The sequence below is a fragment of the Nerophis ophidion genome, linkage group LG15 (assembly GCF_033978795.1).
Source record: "Nerophis ophidion isolate RoL-2023_Sa linkage group LG15, RoL_Noph_v1.0, whole genome shotgun sequence".
NCBI lineage: Eukaryota > Metazoa > Chordata > Actinopteri > Syngnathiformes > Syngnathidae > Nerophis > Nerophis ophidion.
Window position 1 is genome coordinate 44,340,379 of NC_084625.1, and position 17,256 is coordinate 44,357,634.

The 17,256-nt window shown below is 42.3% G+C and overlaps 1 protein-coding gene across 1 annotated transcript in view; it reads right to left on the reverse strand.

Moving 5' to 3' along the window:
* malrd1 (MAM and LDL receptor class A domain containing 1) overlaps positions 1-17,256 on the reverse strand; it is a 156,319-nt gene that overhangs the window by 67,930 nt on the left and 71,133 nt on the right. The window contains 4 exon segments of the mRNA XM_061922419.1: positions 4,062-4,219; positions 8,746-8,991; positions 12,560-12,845; positions 16,946-17,193. Of these exon segments, the coding sequence (XP_061778403.1) occupies positions 4,062-4,219; positions 8,746-8,991; positions 12,560-12,845; positions 16,946-17,193 (938 nt within the window).

Sequence of the window (17,256 nt, forward strand, 5' to 3'; positions counted from 1 at the left end):
CTGGACTCACTGGTGACGGTGGCAGAGAAGAGGCCTGTTGACAAACTAGTGAGCATCCAGTAACCCTCTGCATAGCGTTATCAGTAGCCAGAGGAGCCTGTTCAGTGCTAGACTGCTTCATCCCAAGTGCAGGACTAATAGACTCAAGAACTCCTTTGTCCCACACGCCATTAGACTGTACAACTCCTCTCTGGGACGGGGGACGGGGGGGGTACTAGGATGACAGGGGATACAAAACATTAACAGTGCAATACGTTTTCATAACATGGTCACTACTGCCTACTTTGTCTTGTTATATTCTTATTTTACTGTTATATTGTTATTCCCATTGTTTTTATTCTTTTTGTAATATTTCTCTATTTTGTTTCCTTTTAAACCCCCATTATTTACTTTTTACTTTTTTTTAAATTGATCTCAACTCTGTACACTGCTGCTGGAATTTTAATTTTCCTGAAGGAACTCTCCTGAAGGAATCAATAAAGTACTATTTATCTATCTAATAAGAATTTGGCGGAAGTGCATTGTGGGTCATGGAATGCTAACTGCTATATGCAACTGCCTTACCTATTAAAATGGTTCATTTCATCATTGGCGGTAACTTATAAAAACTGAGAAGGGCTTAACAAAAATGGCACCGAAAAGGAAATCATGTATTGCGGATTACAAGCTGGACGTAGTGAAATATGCAGCAGAAAACGACAAGAGAAAGCGGCGCATACCTTTGGAGTTGGCAGAGTTGTTTAGAAGCGACATCGAGGAAGAAGATTTCATGGGATTTATCGATTAGGAGTGACAGATTGTTTGGTAAACATATAGCATGTTCTATATGTTATAGTTTTTTGAATGACTCTTACCATAATATGTTACGTTAACATACCAGGCACCTTCTCAGTTGGTTATTTATGCCTCATATAACGTACACTTATTCAGCCTGTGGTTCACTATTCTTTATTTATTTTAAATTGCCTTTCAAAAGTCTATTCTTGGTGTTGGATTTTATCAAATAAATTTCCCCCCAAAATGCGACTTGTACTCCAGTGCGACGTATATATGTTGTTTTCCTTCTTTATTATGCATTTTTGGCCGGTGCGACTTATAGTCCGAAAAATACGGTACTTGCACTCTGTACTTTTTACCACATAGGATTATTTTTAAGGCCCCCCCTGATGCTGACAACATTGGTACTTACAGTAGGAAGTGTTCCACTTTACCTGACACATGAAATGTGACAAATTTGGGGCGTGCACTTTATCCACTCCAGCCGCCAGGTGGCAGTCAAGTATTGACTATCTTAAAATGTGTGTTGTGGTAATTCCAACTATGACCACAGCGTAAGTAGAGTGGTGCTTCCCATCGTTTTCAGCAGACTACATTGCAACATGATTGACACCTCCCTCTTTCTCTCTAGAGATATCCACCCAGATATGGGGACATTTGAATCCCTTCCCTACTGTATTCGCAGTTCTGGACCTAAAAAATTATGTCCACAGGTAAAATTTCCCTCAAAATAGAAACAGTAAAGATTTCCGTTTTAAAACGCCCATTTTTAGCTTCAAAAAGAGGGTGGACCTGACATCACCTACAGAAGACTGGAGGCAATTTCAGATCAGATTTTGGTAGCATCTTCACCCTGCGGAATTTGAAGGAACGATCAAATACCGTATTTTTCGGACTACTAGGCGCACTTAAAATCTTTTAATTTTCTCAAAAATCAACAGTGCGTCCTATAACTTGGTGCACCGAATGTAAGGAATCATTCTGGTTGTGCTTACCGACCTCGAAGCAATTTTATTTGGTACATGGTGTAATGATAAGTGTGACCAGTAGATGGTAGTCACACATAAGAGATAAGTGTGGACTGCGATATGATGGCAGTAAACACCAAAACTTTAAACGTTCTACTGAAAATAAAGAACATTACACACGGCACTCAAAAACCTGTCAAAATGTTTTAGAACGATTTTGAAGCCGCACCGCTTGATGGATTGTCGGCCCATTAGGGCTCCCGTAGTCAGAGATACAAGTATCACTACAGTGTGTGTATAAGGACCACACAATTGCACCCATTAGCAGACATTATCTGGCGTTTTGTTTCACAGTATTATGCAAAACCTACTTTTCTTACCTTCTGGTACCCGCTGATGTGTATTTGAGATCTGCATAAGTCCTGACAATTTGCACAAGTCCGCCACTGAAGTCTGTGATGATACCGTAGTCGATAAGCTTCTTTTTCACTATCTTCATGTTATGGGGCATTCACCTTCTGCTGTTGCCATTTCTAATATAAAGTAGTGTAAAGTTCTAACTTCTATCTCACTATGGAAGTGCTAAAACATACCGATGTAGTGAGTTTACATAATTCACCCACAGAACTTTAGTTATTAGTCCGGTCGGACGGTTTTTCACAGGACACATTTCCGCCATTATTGCACTTGTGAGCGACGGATGAGGAGACGCTGGTCCGTTATTGATTTAAGTAAAGTCTGAATGTCATTAAAACAGTTAGCTCCATCTTTTGACACTTCTTCCACTCCCGTCCTTGCACGCTACACCGCTACAACAAAGATGACGGGGAGAAGACGCCGTCTGAGGTGAGCCACGTATATAAGAGCGCCCACAAAACGGCGCATCCTTAAGAGACAATCAGAAAGCGACTGGAAGAATATCTGTAAAACATCATTTATGCAACATTTTGACCAAAGAACCACCATTACATGTTATGTAGACCACAAGGAAGTGTTTTACATTTGGGAAAAAATATATATATATATGACCCCTGCGTTCAAAGGACTCCGGCTTATTAGTGATTCCCAAAGCCCCAAAAAAGTCTGCGGGCTATAGAGCTTTTTCATTTCGGGCTCCAGTACTCTGGAATGCCCTCCCGGTAACAGTTCGAGATGCCAGCTCAGTAGAAGCATTTAAGTCTCACCTTAAAATTCATTTGTATACTCTAGCCTTTAAATAGACTAACTTTTTAGACCAGTTGATCTGCCGTTTCTTTTCTTTTTCTTCTATGTCCCACTCTCCCTTGTGGAGGGGGTCCGGTCCGATCCGGTGGCCATGTACTGCTTGCCTGTGTATCGGCTGGGGACATCTCTGCGCTGCTGATCCGCCTCCGCTTGGGATGGTTTCCTGCTGGCTCCGCTGTGAGCGGGTCTCTCGCTGCTGTGTTGGATCCGCTTTGGACTGGACTCTCGCGACTGTGTTGGATCCATTATAGATTGAACTTTCACAGTATTATGTTAGACCCGCTCGACATCCATTGCTTTCCTCCTCTCCAAGGTTCTCATAGTCATCATTGTCACCGACGTCCCACTGGGTGTGAGTTTTCCTTGCCCTTATGTGGGCCTACCGAGGATGTCGTAGTGGTTTGTGCAGCCCTTCGAGACACTAGTGATTTAGGGCTATATAAGTAAACATTGATTGATTGATTGAATAGGTCCTATAATACACTGCGGCTTTTGTATGAAAAATAGACCTGACTTGACCCGCTCATCAGTTCGCCTTATAATCCGGTACGTCCTATGGTGCGGAAAATAGGGTATATCTGCCGGATGCATAGTTGCAGGTTGTAGAAATATAACTAAAGAAGAGGTGAGCCTGCATACATTTCCAAATGATGGGAATGTGACAACCTCCAACCAAAGACATGCACCTGGGGATAGGTTGATTGGCAACACTAAATTGGCCCTAGTGTTTGAATGTGAGTGTGAATGTTGTCTGTCTATCTGTGTTGGCCCTGCGATGAGGTGGCGACTTGTCCAGGGTGTACCCCGCCTTCCGCCCGATTGTAGCTGAGATAGGCGCCAGCGCCCCCCCGCGACCCCAAAAGGGAATAGGCGGTAGAAAAAGGATGGATGGATGGAATGTGACAACCTCCAACCAGATGTGATCAATACAAGCCGCATGAAATATGCTCTTACAATACAAGAATATGAGTATTACTCATGTGCAGAAGGCTGAGGGGGTGAGACTCCATCCGCTCCAACATATTGACCCCATTTCATGTCGTTAAAGCGTAACCATAGTAACCCCCGTCGCCGCCCAGCATGCACGCTTACCTTAACGAGCAGGCGGATGGTTCCGGAGGCCTTGTGGGAGATGTAGTACCAGAAGGAGAGCTTGCAAATGGAACTAGACTCTTTCCACACAGAAGTCCTGATGTGAGCTTTATCGCCTTTCAGCCCCACCGGCGTCGCTTCCAGGTAGAGGAAATGACCTGAAGAGCAGGCAGAGAACAGCGCCACTATCAATCCCAAATCAATGAAAGGGAATTTAGCATTCACGGTCACAAAGGACAGTAAGTGCAATATTAATTTATTAATTTTCTTGTCCTCATTGGAGTTACAGGTAGGCGTGTTGTTCGGCGGCCGCGGAGAGAAAGGCACTCCATCGGGTCGTAAAAACACCGCCCAGAAAATCATCGGATGCCCCCTCCACTCCCTGGCTGACCTGTACAGCTCCCGCTGTCTCAGGAAAGCACAAAACATCCTGAAAGACCCATTCCAATGCCACCTAGAACTGCTGCCCTCAGGCAGACGCTATAGGGTGCTAAAAGCGGGCACAAATAGACTAAAAAACAGTTTTTTACCCAGGAGCCATAGTAGCATTAAACAGGCACTGAGTGAGCACAATGTGTCTGTCATGTCTTTTATTTTTGGGACTATAATGTGTAATAATGTTGGACTGTGCAATATGTCTGGAGGGGGAGGTGTGGCCAGCGCTGCCTGCAGGAGCAAAGCTCACCGCCTCTGTTCATAGTGCTGAGGACAGAGCACCATCAGACGGGGGCGTGGCAGTGCTGACGGCGAGACACAGCCGGCAGGTGATTAGATTTCACAACCCAATCATCCATTGTCTTTAACAGTGGCCTAGTACCTACTCAGTGGCCTAGTGGTTAGAGTGTCCACACTGAGATCGCTAGGTTGTAAGTTCAAACCCCGGCCGAGTCATACCAAAGACTATAAAAATGGGACCCATTACCTCCCTGCTTGCACTCAGCATCAAGGATTGGAATTGGGGGTTAAATCACCAAAAAAGATTCCCGGGTGCGGTCCACTGCTCTCCTCACCTCCCAGGGGGTGAACAGGGGGATGGGTCAAATGCAGAAGACAAATTTCACCACACCTACTTTAACTTTAAGTGGCCGGGAGCAGGAGGGGAGAGAGGATACGGACGTGACTGAAAAGTCGCGTTCTGCTGGAGAAAAGACTTTGATAAAATAAATGTACATTAAAACTTTGTTCAACTTTGCACGCCTGGCTCTTGTGAAGTGTATGTCAGTGGTACCGCTAGGAAAAGACTTCTACAATGTCCTAAATGGCCTCTTGATAAGTACAATAACCTGTCGCCTTACACCTCTGTCACATACATATATATACCGTATTTCCTTGAATTGCCGCAGGGTATATAGTATGCGCCTGCCTTGAATTACTGCCGGGTCAAACTCGCTTCCCAAAATAATTAGCGCATGCTTAGTATTACCGCCTGGTCAAACTCGTGACGTCACAAATGACAATTCCCGTCATCATTTTCAAAATGGAGGAGGCTGATTTCAATACCAGTAATTTGAAATTGCATAAAGGGAAGAAGATTAAGAGCTATTCAGTAGGATTTAAAGCCCAAGCTTACATCACACTCCAATTTTTACTGCATGCCTTTGGTAACTGCCGGAGTGAGAAAAAGTTTTAAAACAATTAGCGCATGCTTACTTTTACCGCATGCCTTTGGTAAGTGCAGGAGTCAGAAGAGGTTTTAAATTAATTAGCGTCCCGGTGGCAATTCAAGGAAATACGGTGTATATATATATATATATATATATATATATATATATATATATATATATGTGTGTGTGTGTAATACATATCTTCTTTTTAAGCATTTTAATTACTATACTATTATGTATGCACCTTAGGGCAGTGGTTCTCAACCTTTTTTCAGTGATGTACCCACATGAACATTTTTTTAATTCAAGTACCCACTAATCAGAGCAAAGCATGTAAAATACAACATTACTGTATGTCATCAGTTTCTGATTTATCAAATTGTATTGCAGTGCAAAATATTGCTCATTTGTAGTGGTCTTTCTTGAACTATTTAGAAAAAAAGATTTAAAAAATAACTAAAAACTTGTTGAAAAATAAACAAGTGATTCAATTATGAATAAAGATTTCTAAAAATAGAGGTAAACATCAACTTAAAATTCCCTCTTTGGGGATTGTAATAGAGATCCATCTGGATTCATGAAGTTCATTCTAAACATTTCTTCACAAAAAAAGAAATTTTTAACATCAATATTTATGGAACATGTCCACAAAAAATCTAGCTGTCAACACTGAATATTGCATTGTTGCATTTCTTTTCACAGTTTATGTACTTACATTCATATTTTATTGAAGTATTATTCAATGAATATATTTATAAAGGAGTTTTGAATTGTTGCTATTTTTAGAATATCTAAAAAAATCTCACGTACCCCTTGGCATACCTTCAAGTACCCCCAGGGGTAGGCGTACCCCCATTTGAGAACCACTGCCTTAGGGGATCTGCTCCAATTACATTGTTCTTTGAACCTGTTCACCGTAATAATGACCAAAAAAAAACTATTCTATTCTCTCCAGTCCTTTCACCCGGCACCAGTAGATTCCTGATGGTTCACCCTTCCAGTAGTGTACATCTCCTCTGCTGAGGCCGCACTTGCACTTCTCATTCCCTGTGGCTCAATCCCAGCGTTGCTGTTGAGTGTTAACTATTGCCTCTCCACATTTTAAGTGTGCATTTTTAGTTATTTTTCCTCACTTCATTTTAGCGGTTTTTCTTATTTATTTTTTTCTCTTTTTTGGGGTCCTACTCGATAACGACACAGCCCTGGCTGTCTCTAATAAATGGACCAGGTACCTGCACTTCATCTGCTGTCTCTGCATCTAGTGGTCCATCCACCCAAATATAACAATCCTGCCTTTGTCTGACTTTTTTGGAACAAATTACTAAAGAAAACCGAGGTACCATTGTATCATGGGGTTGACTGGAACAAAATATATTTAGAAGTATATACATTTACATATGGACTTAAAGGCCTACTGAAAGCCACTACTACCCACCACGCAGTCTGATAGTTTATGATGAAATATTGACATTGCAACACATGCCAATACGGCCCTTTTAGTTTACTAAATTGCAATTTTAAATATTCCGCCAAGTGTCTTGTTGAAAACGTTGCGGTATGATGACGCGTATGTTGACGCGTGCTTGTGACGTTATTGGTTGGAGCGGACATTTTATCCCGGCACCACTCACGGCTAAAAGTCGTCCGATTTAATTGCATGATTACACGGTATTCTGGACATCTATGTTGCTGAATCTTTTTCAATTTCTTTAATTAATAATGGAGACTATAAAGAAGAATGCTGTTGGTGGAAAGTGGTGTATTGCAGTATTAAATCAGCCGGTGTATCTTTGTTTGTTGTGAAGCTTTAATATGGAACAGAGCGGTCAAGCGAACAATTTTCTATAACACATGTCAACCGGCAGGTTTTGGTGAGAAAATTGTGGTAATAAGTCGGCTCTTACCGGAGACATGAGCGGAGCTAGCGTCCTCCTGCAGCTATCAGAGGCAGCTGCAACTTTCTGGGCTCCTCCATGGCTTCCATCAGAGACACTGGCGGTCACCACACCCCTCCGACTTTCAGGTATGACTTTATAATCTCACGTAAACACTTGTAACACAATAAGCAGATAAGGTATTTTCCAGAATTATCCTAGTAAATGTGTCTAATAACATCTGAATCGCTCACACTGCCCTCGTCTTTTTTTTTTTTTTTCTTGTAGTCCTTCACTCTCACTATCCTCATCCACGGATCATTCATCCTCGCTCAAATTAATGGGGAAATCGTCGCTTTTTCGGTCCGAATCGCTCTTGCTGCTGGTGGCTATGATTATAAACAATGTGAGGATGTGAGGAGCCCCACAACCCGTGACGTCACGCGCACATCGTCTGCTACTTCCGGTAAAGGCAAGGCTTTTTTATTAGCGACCAAAAGTTGCTGACTTTATGGTCGATGTTCTCTACGAAATCCTTTCAGCAAAAATATGGCAATATCGCGAAATGATCAAGTATGACACATAGAATGGACCTGCTATCCCCGTTTAAATAAGAACATCTCATTTCAGTAGGCCTTTAAATCAATCAGCCTTATTACTCATTCAGCATTAAAGTGTATGTATGTATATGTATGTATGTATATATATATATATAAATTGTATATATGTGTGTGTATATGTGTGTGTGTTGTGTATATATGTAAGTGTGTGTGAATTTAAATGTATTATATATAGATAATATATAGCATGTACGCAGCAACCACTGAATTGAATTATATTATATATATTATTGTATGATATATTGTATATATATTGTATATGTATAGGGGGTGGGACCTAATAAGTTTACTTCTTCCCACTCCCTTTTGAGCCAATCTTGACATCTACAAAAGATTAGTCACATGTAATGTTTTCAATGTAGGTGTAAAAATAATGTACATATATATTTATTTTGTATTTTATGTCATTCTTTTGTTTTGTTTGCATGGCTCAAAATAAGCCATTCATTCATTCATTCAAAGTGCAACGTGGGTTAAAAGCTGAGAAGTGGTAATAATCACAGGCAGCCTGTGGTGCCCACTTTTACGAGAGTCATTAACGGAGCTGCTAACGAGCTGCTGGGCTAAAAACAAAGCGAGCACCAACCGTTTTCATCCTTCAAAGTGTGATCGTATGGCGGTCGTATGCTCTGGAGCGAGCCCGTTCCCAGGGACCAATCAAAATTGTCCGCCAGGGAGCTTTTCCAGCCACACGGGCCCTCCTCAAAGGAGCAGGACGTCCCGCAGTGCTTTTCGTCGGTGCCATCTCCACAGTCGTCTCTGAAGTCACAGCGTTGGCCGGCGGAGAAGCAGCGACCGTTGTCACACGGCAGCAAGCCTGAAGAGCACCAGCCTGCAAACACACACCCAGGTAAGACACTTACACATTTTATTACAAACTATCATTGTCCAGCGTTAACCAAAAGAAAGACTGAGTGGAGTTTAGAAACTTTTGGGCACGACTCAGCATGTGTCACGGTGCTGCTACCTTAAAGAGGCTTTGGACGACAAAGCAGCATGGCGGCTGGTGATGCCGCTCTGAAAATCTCCTTCTTTAAAGAGCCGAGCATTCCAGCAGGGCTCAGAACTCGGGCTTTGGGAGATGAGGCGTGAGGAAGCATAATCAAAAGAGAGAAAGGGCAAGAGGTTCCTCCTAATCCTTTGTTCTTCTTCACACGCACGGGACCAGAAGCAATGGAAGCCATCCAAGCCTAACAGGAGGCCAGGAAGCAGTGGCCCCCGACCGAGAAACCTGACTGTTTCACCCCCCGCTGGGGTCTTTTCAATGTACCGGCAAATTTACAGACATAAAAAAAAACAAAAAAAAAAACTGGGTCATCTTCCTTATAGTTTTTTTGATGTTCGTGTATCAGGATTGTTCATGTTTATTACAGGCAGTAACTGGGCTATTACCAACATAAGACTACTAATGATGCTAGTATTAGCATCATTATTACCCTTTGCTACAGTCTACTCTGCTTTTTCCAATAATCCATGTCAGGTTTCACATGACATTTCAGAACAATTTCAACTAAGAGATACATGTAGACTGCAATATGACTCAAGTAAACAACTCCAAAATGTGCATTTAAACTTTAAATGTTCCATTGAAAATAAAGAACATTACACACGGCACTCAAAAACCTGTCAAAAGGTTTTAGTATGACTATGAAGCCGCGCCGCTTGATGGATTGTTGGCCCATTATGGCTACCGTAGTCAGAGATTAGATAAGTAATACTATGGTGTGTGTGTATAAGGACTGCAAAATGGCACCCATTAGCAGACATTATCTATGCAAAAACAACTTTTCTTACATTCTGGTACCTGCTGATGTGTATTTGAGGTCTGCATAAGTCCTGAAAATTTGCGCATTATCCGCCACTGTAGTCAGTGTCGATGCCGTAGTCGATCAGCTTCTTCTTTTTCACTATCTTCTTGTTATGGGACATTCATCCTCCACTGTTGCCATTTCTAATATAAAGTAGTGTAAAGTTCGTACTTATATCTGTCAGTAAACCCGCCATGAAAGCGCTAAAACATACCGGTATAGTGATTTTACATTATTCACCCAAGGAACTTTTGTTTTTTAGAGAGGTCCGGTCAGAGGTTTTTTTCACGGGACACATTTCCGGTGGTGTTGTTGCACTAGTGAGCCACAGATGAGGCTCCGTTATTGATTGAAGTCTGAATGTCCTTAAAACAGCTCCATCTTTTGACACTTCTTCCACTTCCGTCCTTGCACGCTACACCGCTACAACAAAGATAACGGAAAGAAGACTCTGTTGAAATGGAGGCAGGTAAATAAGACCGCCCACAAAACGGTGCGATCTGAAGCGAAAATCAGAAAGGGACTAGAAGTTGATCTGTGAAACATAATCTATGCAACATTTTGACCAAAGAACCACCATTACATGTCATGTAGACCACAAGGAAGTGTTTTACAGTTACAAAATAATCATAATATGACTCCTTTAATGCGCCTTATAATCCGTTGTGCTTTTTGTATGAAAAAAGACCGGAATAGACTCGCTCATCAGCAGTGCGCCTTATAATCCAGAAAATATGGTATCTACAAAGCAAACTACAACCTGTTACCCAAGAATGTACAACAATTCTTCTCAAGAAAAGGAAAGCTATATCCACTGATTAGCGTTCTTCCGCACAAAGATGTCCCAATAAAGTTCCTGCATTTCAAAAGCTCCTTTTGTTCATCAATCAAAGTTTATTTATATAGCCCTTAATAACAAGTGTCTCAAAAGGGCTGCATAAACCACAATGACATCCTGGCCTCAGATCGCTCAACCCATTGGGATTACAATGTGAAACCTTGGAGAGGACCGCAGATGGTTAGTACATGTGCCTCACAATACGAAGCTCCTGAGTAGTCCTGGGTTCAATTCCCACTTCCAAAAAACATGCACCTGGGGATAGGTTGATTGGTAACACTAAATGGTCTCAAGTGTGTGAATGTGAGTGTGAATGTTGTCTCTCTATCTGTGTTGGCCCTGTGATGAGGTAGAAACATGTCCAGGGTGTACATCGCCTTCCGCCCGAATGCATCTCAGATAGACTCCAGCACTTCCCGCGACCCCAAAAGGGACAAGCGGTAGAAAATGGATGGATGGGACCGCAGATGATAGGACCCCCCCTCGGGGCGACCGGTGCAATGGAGGTCAAGTGGATCTAGTTAATGATCTAGTTCAGGGGTGTCAAACTCAAATACAGCGTGGGCCAAAATTTAAAACTGAACAAAGCCACGGGCCAGGATTGAACAAATTAACCTTTTAATAGGGACCCAAACAAGATTTGCATTGAATATTGAACAAGCAAGGCTTATATAACTTTATAGTGACATGTAAAATCGAGTTTTAAATAATAATAATAATAATAATAATAATAAAAAAATATCAATGGCATATCGAATAAAATTTGAATGCCTCTTTTCTATTTGAAGCCCTCTGAGGTAAATATCAAAATAAACTTTTTCCACTGGTTAATAATAAATTTGCAAATAAAATAACAATAATGAATTAATCAAACATTTAAGCCTTGAAGTAGCAAGAGAAAGTGCATGAGTAAAATGTTAATTATTGCTTGGGGAGGGTGGGGGTGTATATTGTAGTGTCCCGGAAGAGTTAGTGCTGCAAGGGGTTCTGGGTATTTGTTCTGTTGTGTTTATGTTGTGTTACGGTGCGGGTGTTCTCCCGAAATGTGTTTGTTATTCTTGTTTGGTGTGGGTTCAAAGTGTGGTGCATATTTGTAACAGTGTCTAAGTTGTTTATACGACCACCTTCAGTGTGACCTGTATGGCTGTTGAACAAGTATGCCTTGCATTCACTTCTGGAAGAATGACCGCCCTGGGAGATTTTCGGGAGGGGCACTGAAATTTGGGAGTCCTGGAAAATCAGGAGGGTTGGCAAGTATGAGTATTAGCGGTGAATGCGGTGTTACAGCTCTAATGTTAATTTCATATTGCCTCCAGGGCCAAATTAAATTACACGACGGGCCAAATTTGGCCCGGGGCAAGAGTTTGACACCCATGATCTAGTTAGTTCTTCTTTCTCTCCGTTTGTTGTCATAGATATACACAAGAAATAAGAAAAAAAACAGTCGCTGCGTATATTCCAACGGCGGTCGTGTTTTTGAAAGAGAAGTATTAGGAACACCCCCAACTGGGTTCAACTGCACAGTCCTCCCACAATAAAGTTCCTGCTAACTTGGAAAAATCCCACCTTGCTAGAAGGAACTCCGAAAAGTTCCTGAGGGACTTAATCTACCCGAGTAAGTGGGAAAAGTTCCTGTGGTGGAAAAGGGCCTATTGTAATTGTATTGTTAGCATGTTTGAAATAAACTGAAACTGCAATAAGTTAAAGTACAGAAGTGGAGGAGGACACAAATAGGACATGTTGGAAAAGTGCACCTTGAGGAGGGGGAGTGTTGTCGTCTTCCACAGCCGAGGAGGCCAGCAGGCACCCTGGTGAAAAGGTGATGTCATCCAAGCAGATGTCCCCCTTTGGATTTCTGCCTACTTTGCCCTCAAACGTGACCTGGAAGTCCTTGGTGTGGCTCAGCGGGACCTCCGTCATCTGCCAGTAGTTGCCCTGGTCTCCCGTCAGGTTGAGGAGCAGGTCGAGACGTCTTTCACTCTTCCTGAACACAGCCAGAGTTCCCATGCCGTCTCCAGACATGTGGAAGAAGAAACGCATCTGAGGAAAAGAGGGGGAAAACATTGTTTATAGAACACACACAAACCAATGAAGACTTCTGGGTTTGTCTCCTGTCAGCATCTATCTGCACTGACAATTGATGAGGCGTTCAAGCACAAAGTAACTTTCCAGCAGGTGAAAATTATCCTCTGCATTTGACCCATTCCCTTTTTCCACCCACTGGAAGGTGAGGGGAGCAGTGAGCAGCAGCGGTGGCTGCGCTCGGGAATCATTTTGGCGATTTAACCCCCAATTCCAACCCTTGATGCTGAGTGCCAAGCAGGGAGGTAATGGGTACCATTTTTATAGTCTTTGGTGCGACTCGGCCAGGGTTTGAACTCACGACCTACTGATCTCAGGGCGGATACTCTAATTCAGGGGTGTCAAACAGGTTTTATCCGGCCCGCGTGATGAGTTTGCCAAATGTTAAAATGAGCTGCTTTTTTTTTTTTTTTTAACAAAATAAACTGCTGTTCTAAATGTGTCCACTGGATGTCACAATAGCAATTCTGTTAGGCAAGCACGGTTTATACACAGTACACAGTAAAGGGTGACTGTGGCTCCTCCTCCTCGACCCACATGAAACCTAAAACCTGCCGTTTTATGTCTTCTGCTTCGAACACATCGTCATTTGGCACCCTCGTTGCCCCAAAATGTCTCTGTCAAACACGAGAAAAGTGAACTTAACACTTTTGTATACTTTTTACCTCCGTTTCTTACAGTTTGTTGAGTTAACAATGGATTTATACGTGGACATGACAAATGTTTTTTGTTCAATCCCAGAAAGACTTTGACTTAAAGTTGAATCCTGGCTTTGTAGATACACTGAGACTGTCACAACAAAGCTTGGACGTGGATTGTTGCTTCGATGCAGATGAGAATCAGCACAAGTGCGGCGTGGACGTGAGTACATGGTTGTTTATTTAAACACTATAATCAAAAATAATTGAACTAAGGGCGCTCACAAGGAGGTACAGACACTTGGCTATGAATAAACAAAAGACTAGCATAAATGCTGCAAACTACAAACATGAAACAAAAACACTTGCTCGATTGGCATGAATAATAATAAACTATAAACAAAACTAGCACAATGGCATAAATACAAAAACTTACACGGCATGGAAGTATGGACAAGGACATGAAGGAGGTGCAGCATGGGTAGGGTGCGTGCGCATGTGAAGATCCCAGAATGATGAACAGAAAGAAAATTACTTAAATACTGGCTCTGATAATCAGGAACAGGTGCAGGACTGAGGGCAGGGGCGTGACAAGGTGGGAACTAATGCGTCGGCAGGTAAACAAACAAAACCAGGAAGTGCAAAACGTGACTGAATGTCCAAAATCAAAACATAACATGACAAAACATGATCCATAGGTGTGACAGAGACAAAGTCTATGCTCATTGTGTTTCTGAAACTGCACCAATTTCCTCAGAATTTTCAACAAACTTGAAGTGTTTTGTCCAGAGGATTATCTGTCATTTGTACATTTTCAGAATGTGCTTGTTCTATTTTTGGCCAAAGTAAAACAAAAATAAAGACAATTCTTTAAGTTATCATGCCATGATTTTACCTTTCCGGCCCACTTTGGAATAGATTTTCCTCCATGCGGCCCCTGAGCTAAAATGAGTTTGACACCCCTGCTCTGACTGGTACTGAGCTACTGCTCGGTGGCCTTGTGCCTGAAGTAGCTACTTTGATTTTTTTGTTCAGATTTACATGTCTTTAAGACATGCTTTGTCAATAAACACGCCACTTCCAACAAACTGAAAGTCTGTCTTCCTATCTTTTGACCCTCGGGCGCCACAATAATGGTAAATTGGTTATACTTCTATAGCGCTTTTCTGCCTTTTTTTTTAATAAACTCAAAGGGCTTTGACACTATTCCCACATTCACCCATTCACACACTGATGGCGGGAGCTGCCATGCAAGGCGCTAACCACGACCCGTCAGGAGCAAGGGTGAAGTGTCTTGCTCAAGGACACAACGGACGTGACCGCCATAACAAAAACACCAGGGGGAGCTCCACAAACCATGTTAAACCCAGATTCCGATCTAACAAAGGTCTTAACTCATTCTCTTTCTATGCCACATCAATGTGGAATGCACTCCCAACAGGTGTAAAAGTAAGTGCATCTCTACCCTCCTTCAATACCGCTCTAAAACAACACCTTCAGGCAACTTCAACCCTTTACTAATACCCTCCTCCATTCACATCCCATCTCCCCGGATTGTAGATAACCTAATGAAAATAATCAAATGTATTTCTTATGTATATACTTAATTGTTCTTATGCTATCTGAACTCACTATGTTCTCTGCTGGCTGTACATATCCTACTGAATAAGACCTATACTGTTTCAATGTCCATTTCTCTGTTGATTCAATTGTTGATGACTGACCCCCCGGATTGTAAATAATGTAAATAATTCAATGTACATACTATGATGATTAACTTGTGTGATGATTGTATTATGCTGATAGTATATATTTGTACCATGAATTGATTAAACGTGAAACCCGACTTAAACAAGTTGAAAAACTTATCGGGTGTTACCATTTAGTGGTCAATTGTACAGAATATGTACTGAACTGTGTAATCTACTAATAAAAGTTTCAATCAACCAATCAAAACGTGACTAGGATGGTAGAAGGTGGGGATTGAACCAGGAACCCTCAGGTTGCTGGCACAGCCACTCTCCCAACACTGCCACGCCGTCCCCAATTACAGCATCCTTCAACAAAAAAACTTGAACTTGTCGCTAAAATCGATATATCGCCCTGCTTAACTAAATGTATTCGATATTTCCATTTTGACAGAAAAGTGTTGTATCAGTAATCTCCAGCATAGATGCAAACTACCTACTCAGTGGCCTTGTGTTAGACCAGGGGTAGGAAACCTATGGCTCGGGAGCCAGATGTGGCTCTTTTGATGACTGCATCTGGCTCTCAGATAAATCTGAGCTGACACTACTTAACACGATAAGTAATGAATAATTTCACTTGTAATCACAGTGTCAAAAATAATGTTCAAAATATAAAACATTCTCATGCATTTTTAATCCATCCATCCGTTTTGTACCGCACCTGTTCAAGAAGTTGCGTTAATGGTAAGAAGTTATTTATTTATTATTGGTTAGTGTGGGGCTTGCCCTCCTGGGGGTTCTTCAGACCACCAAGCACCAACACGAGAGCCTGTTTCAGGGTTACAATATTGTTTTATTTTTCAATAAGTCTCTCAGTTGTTTTCCAGCAATTGTATTATTCTCTTTTGTTTTCGCTCGCGCTCTGGCTCCAGCCCCATCCCCGTCTCTCCTCCTGGCTGCTGCTTATAAATAAATAAATAAATGGGTTGTACTTGTATGGCGCTTTTCTACCTTCAAGGTACTCAAAACGCTTTGAAACCACTTCCACATTTACCCATTCACACACACATTCACACACTGATGGAGGGAGCTTATAACAGAGTGACAGGTGATTAGATAACAAGGCCCAGGTGGGCCGTCTACACACCTGTCGCTGATTTAGAGGCCGGTCCTGGCACACCCCAGTTCACTGCAGGCCTACAGGCCACGCTCCCTCCACAGTTAGCTTCAGAATAACAATGTTTTTACAAAGAATAAGAGACCTATTATACTCTAGAAATGTTGGTCTTACTTAAAAATGCACGCCTTTAGTTGTGTTCAGTGTTAAAAATATATTATATGGCTCTTACGGAAATACATTTTAAAATATTTGGCTTTTTGGCTCTCTCTGCCAAAAAGGTTCCCGACCCCCGTGTTAGAGTGTCTGCCCTGAGATCGGTAGGTTGTGAGTTCAAACCCCGGCCAAGTCATACCAAAGGCTATAAAAATGGGATCCATTACCTCCCTGCTTGGCACTCAGCATCAAGGGTTGGAATTGGGGGTTAATCACCAAAAATGATTCCCGGGCGCGGCACCGCTGCTGCTCACTGCTCCCCTCACCTCCCAGAGGGTGGACAAGGGGATGGGTCAAATGCAGAGGACAAATTTCACGACTGCTAGTGTGTGTGTGACAATCATTGGTACTTTACTTTAACTCACACCATTATTAACATTTTCAGCACTTTGGACTCACCTTGCACTGGGAGCTTCTGTAGCTTAGCAGGGGCCCTGATACACGGGCGGTGTTCCCGGCCGCCTGGGGGAAGGAGCTCTCAAGGTAGAGGTAATGTCCAGCGGGGTCCCTGAGAGTGTGGTCCGTGGACGGCCCTGTGCCCAAAGTGGGGGTGCTGCCGGCTTTAATCTGCCAATCAAAGTCGTCCTTCAAGCACTGGTGCCAGGAGCAGAGGTCAAACTCAAAGTTGCAGCGTCCACTAAAACCCTCTGAAAGTTGAGGGGGGGGGAAGAAGTGAAGCAGTTCAAAAAATGTAAATGAAATACGTGCGG